Here is an 18,189-nt window from a genome sequence, read left to right as displayed (position 1 = left end):
TATGCTTATAGATAATGATTGTTGTTACAAGTGGCAAGAAGATAATTGGGGGTTGGTGCCCAGATTACGTATTATCCAGGGGGCCCAGAAACCTAGCGCACTACTTTATCCTTGTTTTGGAGAAGGATTTGGCTCAGAACTAAAAACACAAATAAAAAGAAATACAAACATGGTGGAGTTTGTGAGATGGGCATTTAAGTAGAGACACCCTAAAATGGGTTTGTCATTAATAATCAATGTCTAAACTGATGGAAAAGATGCATTTAAATTTATCTGTGTTATATTTTAGCTGCAACAACATTGTGAACTTAAAAAGAGTTTAAGTAGTTGAATTGGGACGCAGCAAACGACAGTCACTTGCGTCGTTCCTGAATGAATCAACCTTTGAAGGAACGGGTTGAATAGATTAATGACTCACTCACTAAGAAAGTGATTTGCCGGCACCTGCTGGCTGTTTTAGTTTAATATTTAAAGTATCATTTCATATTTTATTTGAATTATTTCAAATTTCAATATTCAAAATATAAGTTTTAAAACATTAATCAGTTTAATGTGGCAAATACTGCCCCTTAATGAAAAAGTTCATTTCTGTCACTGCTGTGAACTGACCGACGCACAAAATATGAAAAGCTTTGGGAGTCAGTTGACCACGACAGGCCTAAACCAGCACAAACACACACTCAGAAGAAGAGCAGTATCACAGCGTCTCACACACTAGATATTTCATCCTGCTGCTCGCAACCTGTAATTCACACCCATGATCCATGAATAGGTCATAGAGAAGACACTCCACGGGGTGGCCGATAACAAGTGTTCATTTATACAATGTGTCATATGTAATGACACTAGCAGTGGGCTGCTGTTTTGAACCTGACATGAACTACAGAAGTAAAGCCAGTGTGTCAATACATGAGACACAACCAGAATCACAACAGGACAGAATCCCTCTCTAGTCCTCTGTTTACTCAGTGATAGTGAGGAAAGACTGGTTAATGATTAATGTGCTCTACTCAGATCAATCCATACAGAATAATACTTATAGCCTACCGTATAAATGAGACGTCTACACGTACAGAAAAAAATATATATTTTAACATTAACATTCAATTTAAGTCTCAAATAACGTGGTAAATAAACATCAGCTCTTTTCACGTGCAGTCATGCAAACTCAGGAATTAACATTTTCTGAACTTTCATCAGTCTTTCTATTCTGCTCAACGCCATACATGAACTTCATCAGTCATTGTGAAAGTAGCCTACATAATAAAACATGTTCATATAGTGCTCATTCTCATATTTACCAACTTCAAACACAACAACGCCTTAATTACACCTATTACACGACAAACACATTAAACATCTAAAAGATTCTGAAATATGAAATCTTCTAAAAAGCACGCTGTCGACAGAATGAGCTGTGCGTGTTCATCATAGCATCGATGTAAAGTTCAGTCTGACTGAACAAACTCATATACTTACACGTCTGAGCTCTTGCGTGCGGTCCCTCATGTTTCATTCAGTCAGTCTGACGCGTTTATCGCTCGCTGAGAAGAGCGTCGTTTTAAAGTGAGGCGAGGCGCGCCCCCAACCCTGCGCGCGACGCGTCACGCCCCATACAGTTACCACAATCTATTGTTTTAATGCTCGATAACAATTACATAAAGAACATTATCCAGGGACAAATACATCAAATGAACAACAACAATAGGAAAATTCTACATGATTAACATACACATCTTACAACAAATTGAGAAGTTACATTAATATAATAAGAATAAGAATTTATAATAAAAAAAAATAGGTGAAAGAAAAATATCAGGCATTAGGATGATGGGGTAAATGGCGAAAACGACATGACAGGAAAACTACGACTGTATTCATGCAATAACATACAGACATCGATTCACTTGCAAAAGCATCTAAATTCATGGATTTTCTTTAAATATTTCTTCATAACATTTAAGAGAATATATACCCAGCTAGCAGGGAACGTTCTCAGAACTTTGGCTAACATTCCCTACAAGTTTGGTTAATGTTTTAAAGAAAACATTTGAATGTAATGTTCAAAGAATGTTTTAAGGATGTTTTCTCATTTCAAATAATGTTCCTATAACGTTAAATGTAAACTAAGATATAACGTTTTAACTGTAACATTTTGAGGATGTTTTGGGAATGTTGTTGAGATAACAGATTATACAATGTTCTCAATAAAACATTGGTACAATGTTCCATAATAACAGAGGAGGAACATTATCAAATCAACGTTCGTAAAATGTTTTGAGGATATTATTGAGGCCTGAGATGATGGAGTGTTTTTTATAAAACGTTCTTGTAATGTGACATGTTAACACAACTAGAACATTATAACTGTAACATTTTGTGGATGTTTTGGGAATGTTGTTGAGATAACAGATCATACAATGTTCTCAATAAAACATTGGTACAATGTTCCATAATAACAGAGGAGGAACATTATCAAATCAACGTTCATAAAATGTTTTGAGGATATTATTGAGGCCTGAGATGATGGAGTGTTTTTTATAAAACGTTCTTGTAATGTGACATGTTAACACAACTAGAACATTATAACTGTAACATTTTGTGGATGTTTTGGGAATGTTGTTGAGATAACAGATTATACAATGTTCTCAATAAAACATTGGTACAATGTTCCATAATAACAGAGGAGGAACATTATCAAATCAACGTTCGTAAAATGTTTTGAGGATATTATTGAGGCCTGAGATGATGGAGTGTTTTTTATAAAACGTTCTTGTAATGTGACATGTTAACACAACTAGAACATTATAACTGTAACATTTTGTGGATGTTTTGGGAATGTTGTTGAGATAACAGATCATACAATGTTCTCAATAAAACATTGGTACAATGTTCCATAATAACAGAGGAGGAACATTATCAAATCAACGTTCATAAAATGTTTTGAGGATATTATTGAGGCCTGAGATGATGGAGTGTTTTTTATAAAACGTTCTTGTAATGTGACATGTTAACACAACTAGAACATTATAACTGTAACATTTTGAGGATGTTTTGGGAATGTTGTTGAGATAACAGATTATACAATGTTCTCAATAAAACATTGGTACAATGTTCCATAATAACAGAGGAGGAACATTATCAAATCAACGTTCGTAAAATGTTTTGAGGATATTATTGAGGCCTGAGATGATGGAGTGTTTTTTATAAAACGTTCTTGTAATGTGACATGTTAACACAACTAGAACATTATAACTGTAACATTTTGTGGATGTTTTGGGAATGTTGTTGAGATAACAGATCATACAATGTTCTCAATAAAACATTGGTACAATGTTCCATAATAACAGAGGAGGAACATTATCAAATCAACGTTCATAAAATGTTTTGAGGATATTATTGAGGCCTGAGATGATGGAGTGTTTTTTATAAAACGTTCTTGTAATGTGACATGTTAACACAACTAGAACATTATAACTGTAACATTTTGTGGATGTTTTGGGAATGTTGTTGAGATAACAGATCATACAATGTTCTCAATAAAACATTGACACAATGTTCCATAATAACAGAGGAGGAACATTATCAAATCAACGTTCATAAAATGTTTTGAGGATATTATTGAGGCCTGAGATGATGGAGTGTTTTTTATAAAACGTTCTTGTAATGTGACATGTTAACACAACTAGAACATTTTAACTGTAACATTTTGAGGATGTTTTGGGAATGTTGTTGAGATAACAGATCATACAATGTTCTCAATAAAACATTGGTACAATGTTCCATAATAACAGAGGAGGAACATTATCAAATCAACGTTCGTAAAATGTTTTGAGGATATTATTGAGGCCTGAGATGATGGAGTGTTTTTTATAAAACGTTCTTGTAATGTGACATGTTAACACAACTAGAACATTATAACTGTAACATTTTGTGGATGTTTTGGGAATGTTGTTGAGATAACAGATCATACAATGTTCTCAATAAAACATTGGTACAATGTTCCATAATAACAGAGGAGGAACATTATCAAATCAACGTTCGTAAAATGTTGAGGATATTATTTAGTCCTGTGATGATAAAATATTTTTAATAAAACATTCCTTTCAAATGACTTTTTAACAAAAGTAGAACATTTTGCATGAAACATTTGTAGGATTTTTTAGGGATGTTGTTATCTTTTATAAATCATTGGCACAAAAACAAAGGAGGAACATTATCAAAGCAACATTCATCAAATGTTTTGAGGACATTATTGGCCTGCGATGACAAAATCTCATAATATGATGTGTTAATAAAATCTCATAATATGATGTGTTAATAAAAGCTCATAACATTTTAAGGATATTTTAGGGAAGCTGTTTAGGTAACAGATTGTAGAATTCTTTTAACCCATAAAATATTAGCATAATGTTCCATAAAAGAGGAACATTATCAAAACAGCATTCGTGAAGTGTTTTGAGGATATTACTCTGAACTGTGTGAACTGTTGCGCGAAATGTGTTTACAAGAGACGAGAAGCTGATTGGTGACCACTGTAGATTGACGTTTAAAACCACCAATCACAACGTGATTTTCCCGTGACGTAAGAACATTTGAAATCGACAAACAGCGCGAAGAAAGTAACGTTTTTGTTGAAGAAATCGGCGCAAAATGTCCGTTGTCTAAATTGGCTATTTGACACATTGGCCCAAACAACAGAACTCCTGGTCAACGGAACAGAACTCTTTCACAACGGTAAGTTTTTTTGTGTGTATTTTTCAGTTTACATAGCTTTCTCTTATCCTTGATATCAATGTCTTTCAGTGTTAGATCTTACTTTCTTAGAATTGTATGACAGTCGCATAAAATCTGAGTGTATGTTACTTTTGAATAACAGCTAACGGTTAGATTTGTTTTAATCCAGACTCCAAACTCCCTGTTTGAAGATGAATATAGCTAACACAGTAAACACAATAAACTCTCCATTTAGGCTACAACAAAGGTACGAATACTTTTTTGCTACTTAAAAGTGTTAATCTTAATATGTCATTTGAAAGTAAAAGTTGTTAATATTTCAGTAATTCATAAAGAGGTAATGGGAAAATTGGAAAGAGCATTCAGTCTAAAACGTTTTCAGTCTTTTGTGTTTTCTAGCAAATATTGTATGTGCTTGTAATATCGTTGTATGTTGACCGACCATGTTTTAAAATATTTCAGGTAATTACTCTGGTGCTGATGGTCAATGTAAAGGACACAATCTGGCAAATATTGAAGCAAACATAAACCTGCAGAGGTGAATGGATATGGGAGCTGAAGAGCCTTGCAACTGGTAAGTGGTTTTGTAACTTTTGTTGTAAATCTTCATAGAATTACCTCTATATTATAGTACAGATTATAGTAATCTTGTTCAAATGTTAGGAAATAATTATGTTGGTTTAGGAAAGCCAACATATTGTTAACCTATTTAAACTAAATATTATTATTCTGATTTCTGAGACAAAAATGTTCAACTCTTAACTCCTAGAGCTTTAGTGCTAAAAGCACCTAACACAGACCATAAAAGATCTCATCCAAAAATGAGAATTAGCTCATGATTTACTCACCCTCAAGTCATCCTTGGTGTATATGACATTCTTCTTTTTCAGAATACAATCGGAGTTATATAAAGAAATGTCCCGGCTCTTCCGAGCATTATAATGGCAGTGAATGGCCGTTTCTGTTTTAAGTCTATCATGCTCATGCATCCATCCATGATAAAAGTAATCCACACGGCTCTGGCGGGGTTATAAAGGCCTTTTGAAGCGAAGCGATGCGTTTGTGTAAGAAAAATATCCATATTTAAAACTTTATTGACTAAAATAACAGCTTCACTACTAATAGCAAAGAGACGCTGCACTTACAGGTATGATTAATTCACTCTAGAAATTGTTCTATCGCCAATGCATTCAAATGCAGTGCTACTTTATCTGTATCTGATTTAAAACAAGCAGAATTGTAACGTAACGAAATGTAACGATCCATAGACAATATAACTGATGAAAATGAGCTTTAAGTCAGAGCAATAGCCCAGTGGGCAACGAGCGCTGTGATGCTGGAGCTGTGCTCAGGGCGACCTGAGTTCCAGTCTTGGTTCGAGGTTCAGGCTTCTCAAGCCAACATCAAAGTTTGTTCACATAATTTAGCCTTTAGTTGTGTTATTAACATGTATATAATTGATTAAGTATATGTTTTAAATTACAGAAAAAAAAGATACTCATAAGGTATCATATTTATACTTTAAATAAATTAGTCTTTACATAATTTCTGATTACTAATTAGGCTGGCTAATTTTGAAAGTTGTCAATGTCAATATTGCTTGTGATCTTAATATGTATGTATTTGTATTCTTTCTGTTTACACTGTTGCATGATCTTCTTGTATAGGCTATGAGGAAAAACTACCATGCACACAGAGAACAGAGCTCAATGCTGCTAACTGGGCGAGCAGCGACAACTAGAAGAGAAGAACAGTAGAACACCTAATCTTAATACAGATGACTGGATTACTCTTCTGAAGAACCAAGACAAGCAAAGACTGATGATGAGCGCTCTGAGCAAACACAGCAGTCAAGATGCATGAGTGACTTTACTGAAACCTAACTACAAAGAAACGTAACGAGAAACAACCCGCGGGCCCTCCGAGAGGTGGGATGAAAGATGGGCCCAACAGGACAGACCACACGGTGACGACGGCAACGAACATGGACAACGAGAACACCAGAACTCCAGTAAACGAGGAGAAGATCCTCAGAAAGTGTGCATGTGGATGGGAGAAAGTGACCACGTTTAGGGGCTTACGGATTCATCAGGGGAAAGCGAAGTGTGGACAGAAAGGCCAACAGCAACCTTGCACTGCGTTAGCAGGTGAGACAAGAAGGACCAAAAGCCAGGGAAAAAACCACAGAGCCGAAGGACCTAACGTTGCTGAAGGCATGAGAGTCACAGAGGAAGGTCCCCTGGTGGAGGCTGAGCCTCCACGTGTGCATGAAGACCCAGTCCCCAACACGTTAGACAGAACAGAGCCAAATGAAGAGACCAAAGAACCAGCCAGAAGGAGTAAGCTGAAGTGGCCGAAGTCAAATGAAGCAGAGGCATGGCGCAATTTGGACTTGGACCTGATCAAGACCCTAGAGGGATCACTGCGAGGAGGGGGCGAGACTAAGCTTAACCTGATTGGAGACATAATATACCAGACCTGCAAAGACAAGTTTGGCGAAATTGTCCCCAAACAGAGGACCGCCAGGAGAGAGAAGGGAAGGAGGGAAAGGGAAATCCTCCAACTTGTGCAAAGGCGTCGGCAACTCCGCAAGAACTGGAGGAAGGCAACCCACGCAGAGAGAGAGGGTCTGAAAGTCCTGTGGGAGGAGGTCCGGAAAAGGCTAGCCGGGCTTCGCAGAGCTGAACGCATCCGCAAGCGCAACCAGCGGAAGCAGAGAGAGCGAGCCAACTTCTTCAAGGATCCCTTCAAGCATGCCAGACAACTATTGGAGGAAAAGAAGAGTGGCAGGCTCGAAACCACCAAGGAGAAACTGGAGCAGTATGTCAAAGAGCAGTACAGTGATCCACAAAGGAGCGTCCCTTTAGGAACTCCAGGATACGTGCCCCAGCCGGCAAAGCCAACAGTTGAGTTCAACATCATGCCCCTCAAGCTCAGCGAAGTCAGGCAAGTCGTGGAGAAGGCAAGGTCCTCTTCCGCACCTGGTCCCAATGGGGTCCCCTACAAGCTTTATAAGAACTGCCCCAAGGTACTAGAGCTACTATGGTATCTGATGAGAACTGCCTGGAAAAAGCAAATAATTCCATTTGAGTGGCAAAGAGCGGTAGCAGTCTTCATACCTAAGGAAACGAACTCCAAAGACATCAGCCAATTCCGGAACATTGCACTACTGAATGTAGAAGGAAAGATCTTCTTCTCAGTGCTAGCCAGGAGGATGACTAACTATCTGCTCGAGAATGGCTATGTTGACACCAACTGCCAGAAGGCAGGAGTTCCAGGTTTCCCAGGATGTGTAGAGCACTCCACTATGATCTGGGACCAGATCCAGAAGGCCAAGCGGGAGAAGACCGACCTGCATGTCATCTGGCTTGACCTTGCCAACGCGTACGGATCAGTTCCGCATCAGCTGGTCAACTATGCCATGGAATTCTTCCACATGCCCACCTGCGTCAAGAGCCTGGTAGCTCAGTACTATAGCAACTTGCAGATGTGTTTTTCCCTCCAGGACTTCACCACCGGATGGCAGCGGCTCGAAGTAGGAATTGCGATGGGGTGTACTATTTCTCCAATACTGTTTGTAGCAGCCTTTGAGATAATCCTCATCGGGGCAAGGCAAATGGTTGGGGGGATCAAACTGCCAACTGGCAAGAGGCTTCCCCCACTGAGGAGTTACATGGATGATGTCACCAGCCTCCTTCAGACAGCAGCATGCACATCAAGACTGCTGAAGAGGATGGACGAATTGATGTCATGGGCAAGAATGAAGATCAAGCCCTCCAAGTCTCGGAGCTTGTCCCTCAGGAGAGGAGTCAGAAATGACAATACCATCTTCGTCATTGGAGGGGAAAAAATCCCACTTCTATCAGAGCAACCGATCAAAAGCCTGGGGAGGCAGTACACTGCAGACCTATCTGACAAACAGATGGGGAAAACCGTCATGAAGCAGCTCTCCGACGGACTGGCAAGGATCGACCAAAGCCAACTCCCTGGGAAGTTTAAGGTCTGGTGCTACCAGTTTACACTCTACAGGAGGGTGATGTGGCCCCTGAAAATGAGTGAGATTCCCTCATCAACTGTAAGTAAGATGGATGGAAAAGCCAACTCATTCATCCGAAAGTGGTTGGGGTTGCCACGGTGCCTATCTGAAACCGGTCTATTTGGAAAAAACATGCTGCAGCTGCCACTGCAGTCCATACAGTTGGGCTACATGCAAGAAAAGACCAGGTTGGTTCTCGAGCTGAGGGAGTCCACAGACGAGTCAGTAAAGAACGCAAATGCCAAGGTTCCTACTGGCCGCAAGTGGAATGCCCAAACCGAGGTCGATCAAGCTGTCGGTCGGCTACAACACCGGGAGATCATGGGCAGAGTTCAGGTAGGAAGAGCAGGTCTAGGATGGGGAGAGACGCCACGCTTTTGGTCCAAGGCCAATCGCAAGCAAAGGAAGGAGATGGTGGTAGCAGAGGTGACGAGGATGGAGGAAGATCGCTACAAAATCAAGGCCGTGGCGCAGGGTCGACAAGGAAGCTGGACAACCTGGGAGGGAATCATGAACCGGAACATCAGTTGGTCAGACGTGTGGAAGATCCCACAGGCAAGACTTAGTTTCCTTATTCGTTCAACCTACGACACGCTTCCCTGCCCTCGGAACCTCCACCAGTGGTTTGGAAATGAAGAATCCTGCGTACTCTGCAATGCTCCCAACGCAAGTCTCCAGCACATCTTGGCAGGCTGTAAGATCGCTCTCTCACAGGGACGCTACAGATGGCGCCACGATCAGGTCCTGAGAAAGCTAGCCGAAGTACTTGAGGAGTGTCGACAGGGTGGCAACCAACCACCATCAGCAGAGGACCCCACCATCTTTGTGTCGGAAGGAGGGGTAAGGAGAAGCACCAGATCAAGAGAAACAGCAAGGCTCTTCTCCCCCAACCAGGAGTGGGACATGAGGGTTGACCTAGATAAGCAGCTCCGGTTCCCCACGGAGATAACCACCACATCTCTCCGGCCAGACATAGTGGTGTGGTCAACCAAGGCGAGATCGACGCACCTCATTGAGCTCACTGTACCACTGGAGGAGGGGATCGAGGCCGCCTTCGAACGGAAGAAGGCCAAGTACTCGGAGCTTGCTGCCGAGTGCCGGGAGGCTGGCTGGAAGACGACCATCCACCCAGTGGAGGTCGGATGCCGAGGTTTCCTTGGGGTGTCAACCATACGCCTCTTGAGGGAAGCAGGAGTGGCCGGAGGGAGGCTAAGGAGGGCAACAAAGGATCTGGCAGAGGAGGCAGAGAAAGGTAGCTTTTGGCTCTGGCTGAGGAGGAAAGATAGGTGTTGGGGGAAGAACATCTAACCCCAGATAACAGCAGCAGGGAGAACAGCTATCAGCTGCAGGGGGTGACAGGGAGACGTCCCTGTCACTGCTCCGCCACCTGGAGACGTTCCAGAATTAAAGGAGCGAAACGTCGGTGAACGGTGGTTTCTGGCTGATGACCCTGCAGCTGACCCATGGGCACTGGAGGAGGTGCGACAGGCAGCAATGCCCAGCAGGTGGTAACATCTTCCTGTGCAATTACAGTTCTTCATGTAATGTTGGGCATTTACTGTACGCAGAACTTCTAATAATTTATGTGGATGCCATTTATAAACCTGTTAGATTTTGATGTTTTAATTTTGAGATTAATAAAATTGTATGTTTTAACAATGTTATAGCTAAGCATTTTTTTTGTTTAAGACAACATTTTGGGAACAAAAATAAAACTTCCCGCTAAAAACTTTATAAGAATGTTAGGGGATGTAATGTTCTAAAAATGTTATGATTAAACCTTTATAGAAGGTCATCACAAAACATTTTTAGAGTGTTCTTAGAGAATGTTATGCCATATTTTAAGAGATCATTCTGGGAACAAAAAGAAACTATGCCCGCTGAAAATGTTATAAGAACATTAGGGAATAATGTTCTAACAATGTTAGCATTAAACATTTTTAGAATGTTTTTAAAGAATGTTATTAGAACTTTTAGGAGAACATTCTGGGAACAAAAAGAAAACTACCCGCTGAAAACATTATTAGAACAATGCATGGTAATGTTCTCAGAACATTTTTAGAACAAAAAAATTCTAGCTGGGTATATATATATATATATATATATATATATATATATAATTCTTTATAAAATAAAGAGCTTTAAGAAGTCAATTTTAAAGTGGGGATGAGATGGGCTACCATTTGCAAACTTCTTATGAAGAATTTGCCATTTAAACGACAAAAAGAAAAATGAGCAATATACTCCAGGGATTTATTTTTAATATCATTATGATACAAAAAAGTATTTTAAACTAAAAGAGTGTGTAACATTTACATAATCAAATACACGAGAACCCCTATGGGTCAGACCAAAACTGTTTGGATACAAGGCAACCAAAAAACAGATGTGCAAATGTCTCCTCTGCTTGTTTTCAAAAAGAACATGAGCTATCAGTGTCCAAATATTTAGAAATATTAGAATTGAAACGGTTAACATTTTTAAATGTATTCCCTTTTGTCAGAGATCAGCCAGGTTCCATCACCACACAATCACAGAGATCACTATCACCACACACCTGCACGTCATCAGACCCTCTTCACAGTCTGTATTAAAGAACTCGTCAGCCACAGTCACATTGTCTGGTCTCGTTTGTAGATGTTCAGACTCACTTCTATACAACCTAACCCGCTATCCAGCGATCTCTCCTTGATCTCCAGCGACCTCTCCTCGGTCTCCAGCGATCTCTCCATTCCTCACTTCAAGCTCCTGCTATCTCCTTACGATCTCCAGTGATCTCTCCGTTCCTCTCCTCAAGCATCAGAGATCCATCTATTACCTTCACTATCACTCATCATCACCAGTAAGGACAGTCGATTGGTATTTCCATCATCCTCCATCCAGCGCTGTCATCTATTTCCTCCTACTATTGTGACTTATCATCTGTTATACCAATAAACCTGTTTATCATCAATGCACCTGTTTACTCTGGAGTCTGTTCCGTAACAGAAGACCAGACCAACACAGCTGCAATATGAGTTCCCCTGAATCATTAGAAGAACTGGTGGACGTCCTCAAACATGCACTATCTTCAGCTACTTCCGCATCATCCGACATCGATCCTTCTTCACCACCTACCGTCGTCAGTCCCATGGCCACTTCAGCGCCCTTCTCTGGCGTGGCAGAGGAGTGTGAGGGATTTGTACTTCAGTGCTCACTGGCCTTAGAGATGCACTCACCACGTTATCCCACCGAACGCGCGAAGATCGCGTATATCATTTCCTTGCTGACGGAACGAGCGCTGCATTGGGCCCAAACAATCTGGAATCAAGATACTACAGTCACACGAACACACAACAACTTCGTTGCTCATTTCCGGGAGGTCTTCGGAATTCCGGATGGCGATTCAACCACGGGTGAGAAACTATATTACCTCAAACAAAATGCTGATTCTGTCTCTGATTACACTCTTAAGTTTAGAACCCTAGCAACAGCCAGCGGGTGGAACGAGCGTTCGCTCCTTACCACCTATCAGCAAGGTTTGAATCCGCGGTTGCGACTACATCTCGCTGCTTACGACGATGCCATTGGTCTTGAAAGGTTCATGCATCTCGCCATCCGCACCGATCGTCGTATGCAACCATGCCTAGGAGATCTACAGGGCCAGTTTTCACCTCTACTGTCTCGTCAACCCGAACTAACCAGTTCTCAAGAACCAGTTCCCATGCAAGTTGACAACACCCGTCTTTCACGTTCTGAGCGACAGAGGAGGATGGCCCAGGGTCTCTGTTTATATTGTGGCGATGCAGGACACCTCATTTCCGTCTGCCCCATTCGTCCACCACGTCCATGGGTGAGTGTAATCCATAACTTCCCCAGCAGTATGAAACCGCTTACTACTCAAGTAACCATTTCAACTTCCCATCTCTCGATTCCAGTCTACGCCCTTCTCGACTCCGGGTCAGCTGGCAACTTCATCTCCGACTCCCTCTGCCGCCAGCTCAACCTCCCGAAGAGGCGCAATCCGGTCCAATATCAAGTTCAGTCAATAATCGGTAAGCCACTCAACAAAAATAATGTACGTTACACGATAGGACCCATCCAGTTACAGGTTGGACTCCTTCACATCGAATCCATTTCCCACTTCCTCTTGTCCCAACAGCCCTGGAACAACTTCGTGGTGCCGCCGTGTTTACTAAATTGGACCTCCGCAGCGCATATAACCTCGTCCGGATACGTGAGGGGGACGAGTGGAAGACAGCCTTCGTGACACCTACTGGCCACTATGAGTACCTGGTCATGCCGTATGGTCTAGTAAACGCCCCCTCCGTATTCCAGGATTTCATGCACGAGCATCAGAGATCCATCTATTACCTTCACTATCACTCATCATCACCAGTAAGGACAGTCGATTGGTATTTCCATCATCCTCCATCCAGCGCTGTCATCTATTTCCTCCTACTATTGTGACTTATCATCTGTTATACCAATAAACCTGTTTATCATCAATTCAACTGTTTACTCTGGAGTCTGTTCCGTAACACCTTTGACTTGTTGGAAATACAATATGTTCCAGGTAAAACCCAGGCCCTTTTCTAGTCTGTATCTGATACCAAGGACCTCCAATAGAATTTTCCTTTTGGAGAAATTTTCCCTTTAAATGGAAGATTTTGGTCAGGACCCATCTGTGTCACTGTGTAATGCACAGGGAACCCCTTTATCGTCATTTAACATGCAGGGTTCTCCAGTTGTTTGCCTTATGCGTCAGATAAGTGACGCTGAGGAGACCTGACCAAGCGTCAATTTGTAACTGTCAGGAAGTTCACTGAAGGCAAGTCGTACCGAACCCATGTGCAGTTAAATCACAAACTTGACCAGATACAAAATAAACAAAGACTTGGCTTGACATTACTTAAAACATGAAATAAACATGAACATAACAAACTTGAACATAATCCTGGACTAACATAAACATGAACAGGAACATGAACATGAACTTAAACATGAACATAAACATGAACATGAACTTAAACATGAACATGAACTTAAACATGAACATAAACATGAACATAAACCTGGACATAAACCTCCCTTGCAGAGAGAATCATTGGGACTAACCTCCCACCCATGACACTGTACATAAAGCACTGTAAGAAGAAAGCTCAGTCCATATTTAGACACACTAATCATCCAGCTCACTCACTATTGAGGCCCAGACACAAACCCTACAGCCTGAGACACACAGAGCGGACAGTGTCATCACACATAAAACACGCTTTTACAACAGCTTCTATCCAGCAGCAGTGAGAGTAACGGCTAACTCATAGAAATAGGGTATAATATAGTATAAATGGCTAGCAAGCACTGGTGCACTTCATTTTTTTTTTTTTTTTACAATTTTCTTTGTGCTATACAAATGGCAAATAAAACTTTGAACTTGACTTAACTCGACTTAACATGGACTCGCCAACAGTGGTAACAGGGAACAACCGAAACATGAGGGCCATAATACACAAGGACTAATGACTTAAAGGTACAATATGTAGTTTTTCGCCGCTAGGGGTCGCTAACCTCTTCAGAAAAATAACAAAGGCGTAGATTGATGACGCAGTGAAGGAGCGGAATCATGGGACTTGCTGTCATGCCGATGGATCTAATAATGTTTACGGGAAATAATGTTTATGGGTGAGTGAATACATTGATGTTTTTATCATGACTGTGCTAATGAGAGACAGATATCAGCACACAAGCGAGTCCCGGGATATAAAGTAATAAGGACATTTAATTCTACCGAACTAACATACCCGCAAGTGCTGTATTACTCACACAGGTCAGTTTATTAGACGAATGAAGCTTGTGAGGAAACGCAGCGCTGCTTCACTTGCTCTATCACACTAAACTGCATTTGAGTGTGTTGAAAATTATAATGTTATTCTATGTGTTAGTTTGTCGGCTATATGAGACTAGCAGTGAGCTAGATCAACATTAGAATACTGATCATATTTCATCATGTTGAGCTATATAAGATTGATTCGTTTTATGTACATTTGCTCTCCTGTCTAATAAAGCACATAGTACTAACATGATTAAGAGCCCAGATGACGTCACTCACCTTTGAATGATGAGACCGCTGTGTATGTAAAAAGCGGGGCTCTCAGATTCGCAGAGAACACACCGCATGTGTGTTCATATGTTGAATTAAATCTCTCACCGTGTTACCACTCCTGTTTTTAGACAAATTGTTTTTTTTTGGGGGGGGGGGATAACTGACTCTCACGTTATTTCGCATCATGTAGGGAAAGTTGTTTTGTATTACGACGGAAAACTACAAAAATACCCCCCCTAGACGGCTGTGGTAGAACAGTGGTGGACTGGCCATGTGGAGCACCAGGCGTTTTCCCAGTGGGCCTCTGAACAATGTGGGCGGGCCAGTTGCTAAGTAAATATATAAAGAACGAATGATAGTAGGCATGTACGTGTTCCCTCACCCCAGACGAATGCCTGAGCGCATAGCCCAGTCCCCTTTAAAAAATTGTGATTAACTCCGTAAGCAGCACCAGCTTGCTTTTTACATGTCAAAAAGTGCATTGCTACCATGACTTCCTCTGTCTGTAAATCAGTGTTGTAGTGGTGTGCTACTTCTGCTAAATGTGGCTCAGACAGATACTGGACTACATGTGTGTTTGTACAGGAAACGTGTGTGTGTGTGTTTGTACAGTAAAGAATGAATCAGGTAGTCTTGTATATGGCTCAGTCACTATTCCTACTCCCATATATGAAATACAGGGAATACAATGGAAAAGTGGATGTATTGACATGACTCTACACACAGACTGCCATTCTCAAGAGTGCTTTATTGCTCAACATCCGTTTACAAGCAACATAAAGCAACACCGCTAAACGGCGCCCTCTGTTGGTTAACTGTTACAATAGTCAGTATCAGTATAGTGGATTGCAATAAGGTTATTAGTATACAACCCTACCCTAATACTCAAACAATATTTTTTTAATCATACCCTCATTGGGGGCTGAGATATTATTCAATATCAGAATAACTAGTGGCGGTTGAGGAGATTTCCCCCTTCCATGTGAATTATTATTAAGACAGTGACTTGTTGATAAAGACCGTTGACTAATGTTGATTAAGATAATCAATTATGGTTTTAATGATGATTAGAATATTAACTCTTAATACTAACCGTCGGAAGTCGAATCGTGGTTTATGGTTAAACTGGTAACCATTTCACCCCTAAACCTTAAACTAGAGGGAAGTTGTCACAACCCCCAGGTTGGGAAACGCTGACTTAGAAGATTTAGGACTGGACGGAACCAATGGAGACTTTAGGCCAGCAAATATTTCCTCATCTAGATACTAATATAATTCCTCAGCAAACCATCAACCCAGCACCTCAGCGCTGGGAGTGTGTGAGGAGCTCCAATCCATTCAAATGAACAAACACATGTTTTAGTGCCACTGCAACTAAATCAAAGGGATGCACATCAGGGGTATAGTTGATGTTTTATGTGTGTTTGATGATAATTGTGTATTTTTTCATTATCTTTCTGCCAACAGAGAATGATAGGAAAAGTAGTTTGGTTACACAAGCTTGTTGCTGTCATGATATGGTCCAACAAGGTGAGGAGACAAGGATCTAAATCTAACAGTTTAATTTTAATAAAAGAAAACTAAACAACTAAAGGGCTAAATGAGGAACCAAACAAGACACAGGTAAACATAATCAGTAACCAGGGAAACCGAATCAAGCTATAACAGCCAAATAAACAAAGACAAACTAAGCAAAGGAACTCTATACAAAGGATCAACTACAACAAATGTGACAGTCACATCACAAACCACATAACTAGTAGTTTCTTAAGCAAGCTTTACTGATGGTTTTCATCAATGGTAGTCCTACACAAAATGTGTACCAACTCAATAAAAAAAAAACACTTAAGTTTGCGTTTTCAGGCTGCTCAAAACACTGTTGGCGTGTAAATGAACGGCCAAACCGCATACAACGTTTTCTGTTTTTAGTTGCAGAAAGAAAGATGGAGGGAAGGTGGTCTGGTCTGGTGTCAGTGTTTGATTTTTGCTGTGGTTTCTCTTCTTCTGTCCCAGAGAGATTTACCAGACCACTGCCAGCTGTGATCTACACACACTGCCAAAACATGTGCAGTGCTGTAGTAAACTATTGTACTGCACTTGTGCAATAGTTTAATCACTTTAGTTGTTAAACTGAACATTTACAGAACATTTCCTGCTTAAGCTATGATATTCTTTGAAGTACATTACAACATTTAAAGTCTGTCTGTCTGTAGTCCATAATTTCATCCCTTAAATCTCATCTTTGATCACCAAAATTACATATTTTAACGTTTTTTTTTTTCCTTGGGAAAAAAATTATACATGCCTTAAAATGTCTTGAATGTAACTCTACACCCTCGCCTCATTTAGTATGCGTGGTTCTATGAATATGCAAATGAGCCCCGCCTCCACTCACTCACTCAGCTCAGAGATCCACTGGTTGACGATCACACGTTGATCTGATTGGTTACAAGGTCGTTTGTGACGTCAGAAACACCAGCGATTTCAAACCGTGTTTTTGAGACTGTCTTTGGTTCACTGCAGTTTTAAGCAGAAAATACTCAGCAATGCTGTCGACTTATGAACTTACACATGGTTTGTCTTAAAGCATATTAAAAACACCACATAGACACATAAACAACATTAAAATCTGGATTTCCACCACAGGGGGACTTTAAAGTAACATTTAAGTACCTCTTCTGAACCACAGTATATATTTGAAGGAGATAGAGATCTCAGACATGAGCATTAGCATGGAGATAATCCAGCCGTGAGAGAGGAAACAAGACACGACATGTGTCCTAACTGACGTACTGTATAGAGTAGACTATTCACTGTGTGCCATCATGCAACCAGGGGCAGGTCTGGGACCTGTTTAGGTGTGTTTCAGCCCCTGTCTGTCGTCTCTGCCCCCCTAAAACTATAATCACCAGTGCTGCTTCCTCATGAAAGTTTAGCATTTTCACCTGTTTTTGAGTCTTGTCAGTTTAAACATTCAAGTTATTTTAAAAGTACGGAAGCCTAAGAGGCCATGCATAATTATTATTTTGGTTTTCTTTCTTGTTACTTTGTTTTAAAAAGTGTGTGGGACAGGAGTGTGTGTCGGGGATATCTAACAAAATGAATATTCAGGTAGTCAACTGGAGATGTTTCATTAGTATTAAGTACATCTGTCCCACAAGATGTTTCAATAAGTGGTGGGGACAATATCGGCAAACAATGTCCCACCCGCAAATTACACATGATCGCGAGAAAATCTTGAGCCTTGTGAATGTCACTGGTGTATGTGCACGTTGACATCTTTGAAATTGCCATCATAAATGTATCAATTCCCAAGATGGACTTTATTTGA

General features: G+C 40.7%; 1 protein-coding gene across 4 annotated transcripts in view; it reads right to left on the bottom strand.

Annotated features, from left to right (window-relative positions):
* Positions 1 to 1,581, bottom strand: part of stx1a (syntaxin 1A (brain)) — a 96,776-nt gene extending 95,195 nt beyond the window's left edge. For all 4 annotated transcript variants that reach the window (XM_056264687.1, XM_056264685.1, XM_056264684.1 and 1 more), the window contains exon 1: positions 1,480 to 1,581. In XM_056264687.1, coding sequence (XP_056120662.1) covers positions 1,480 to 1,509 — 30 coding nt within the window. In that variant the 5' untranslated portion in view covers positions 1,510 to 1,581. The remainder of the gene's footprint in view (positions 1 to 1,479) is intronic.
* Between the last annotated feature and the right edge of the window lie 16,608 nt (positions 1,582 to 18,189).

This window comes from Rhinichthys klamathensis, unplaced genomic scaffold (genome assembly GCF_029890125.1).
Source record: "Rhinichthys klamathensis goyatoka isolate OS25496 unplaced genomic scaffold, OSU_Roscu_1.1 h1tg000223l_1, whole genome shotgun sequence".
NCBI lineage: Eukaryota > Metazoa > Chordata > Actinopteri > Cypriniformes > Leuciscidae > Rhinichthys > Rhinichthys klamathensis.
This window is presented reverse-complemented; position numbering and strand designations above follow the sequence as displayed.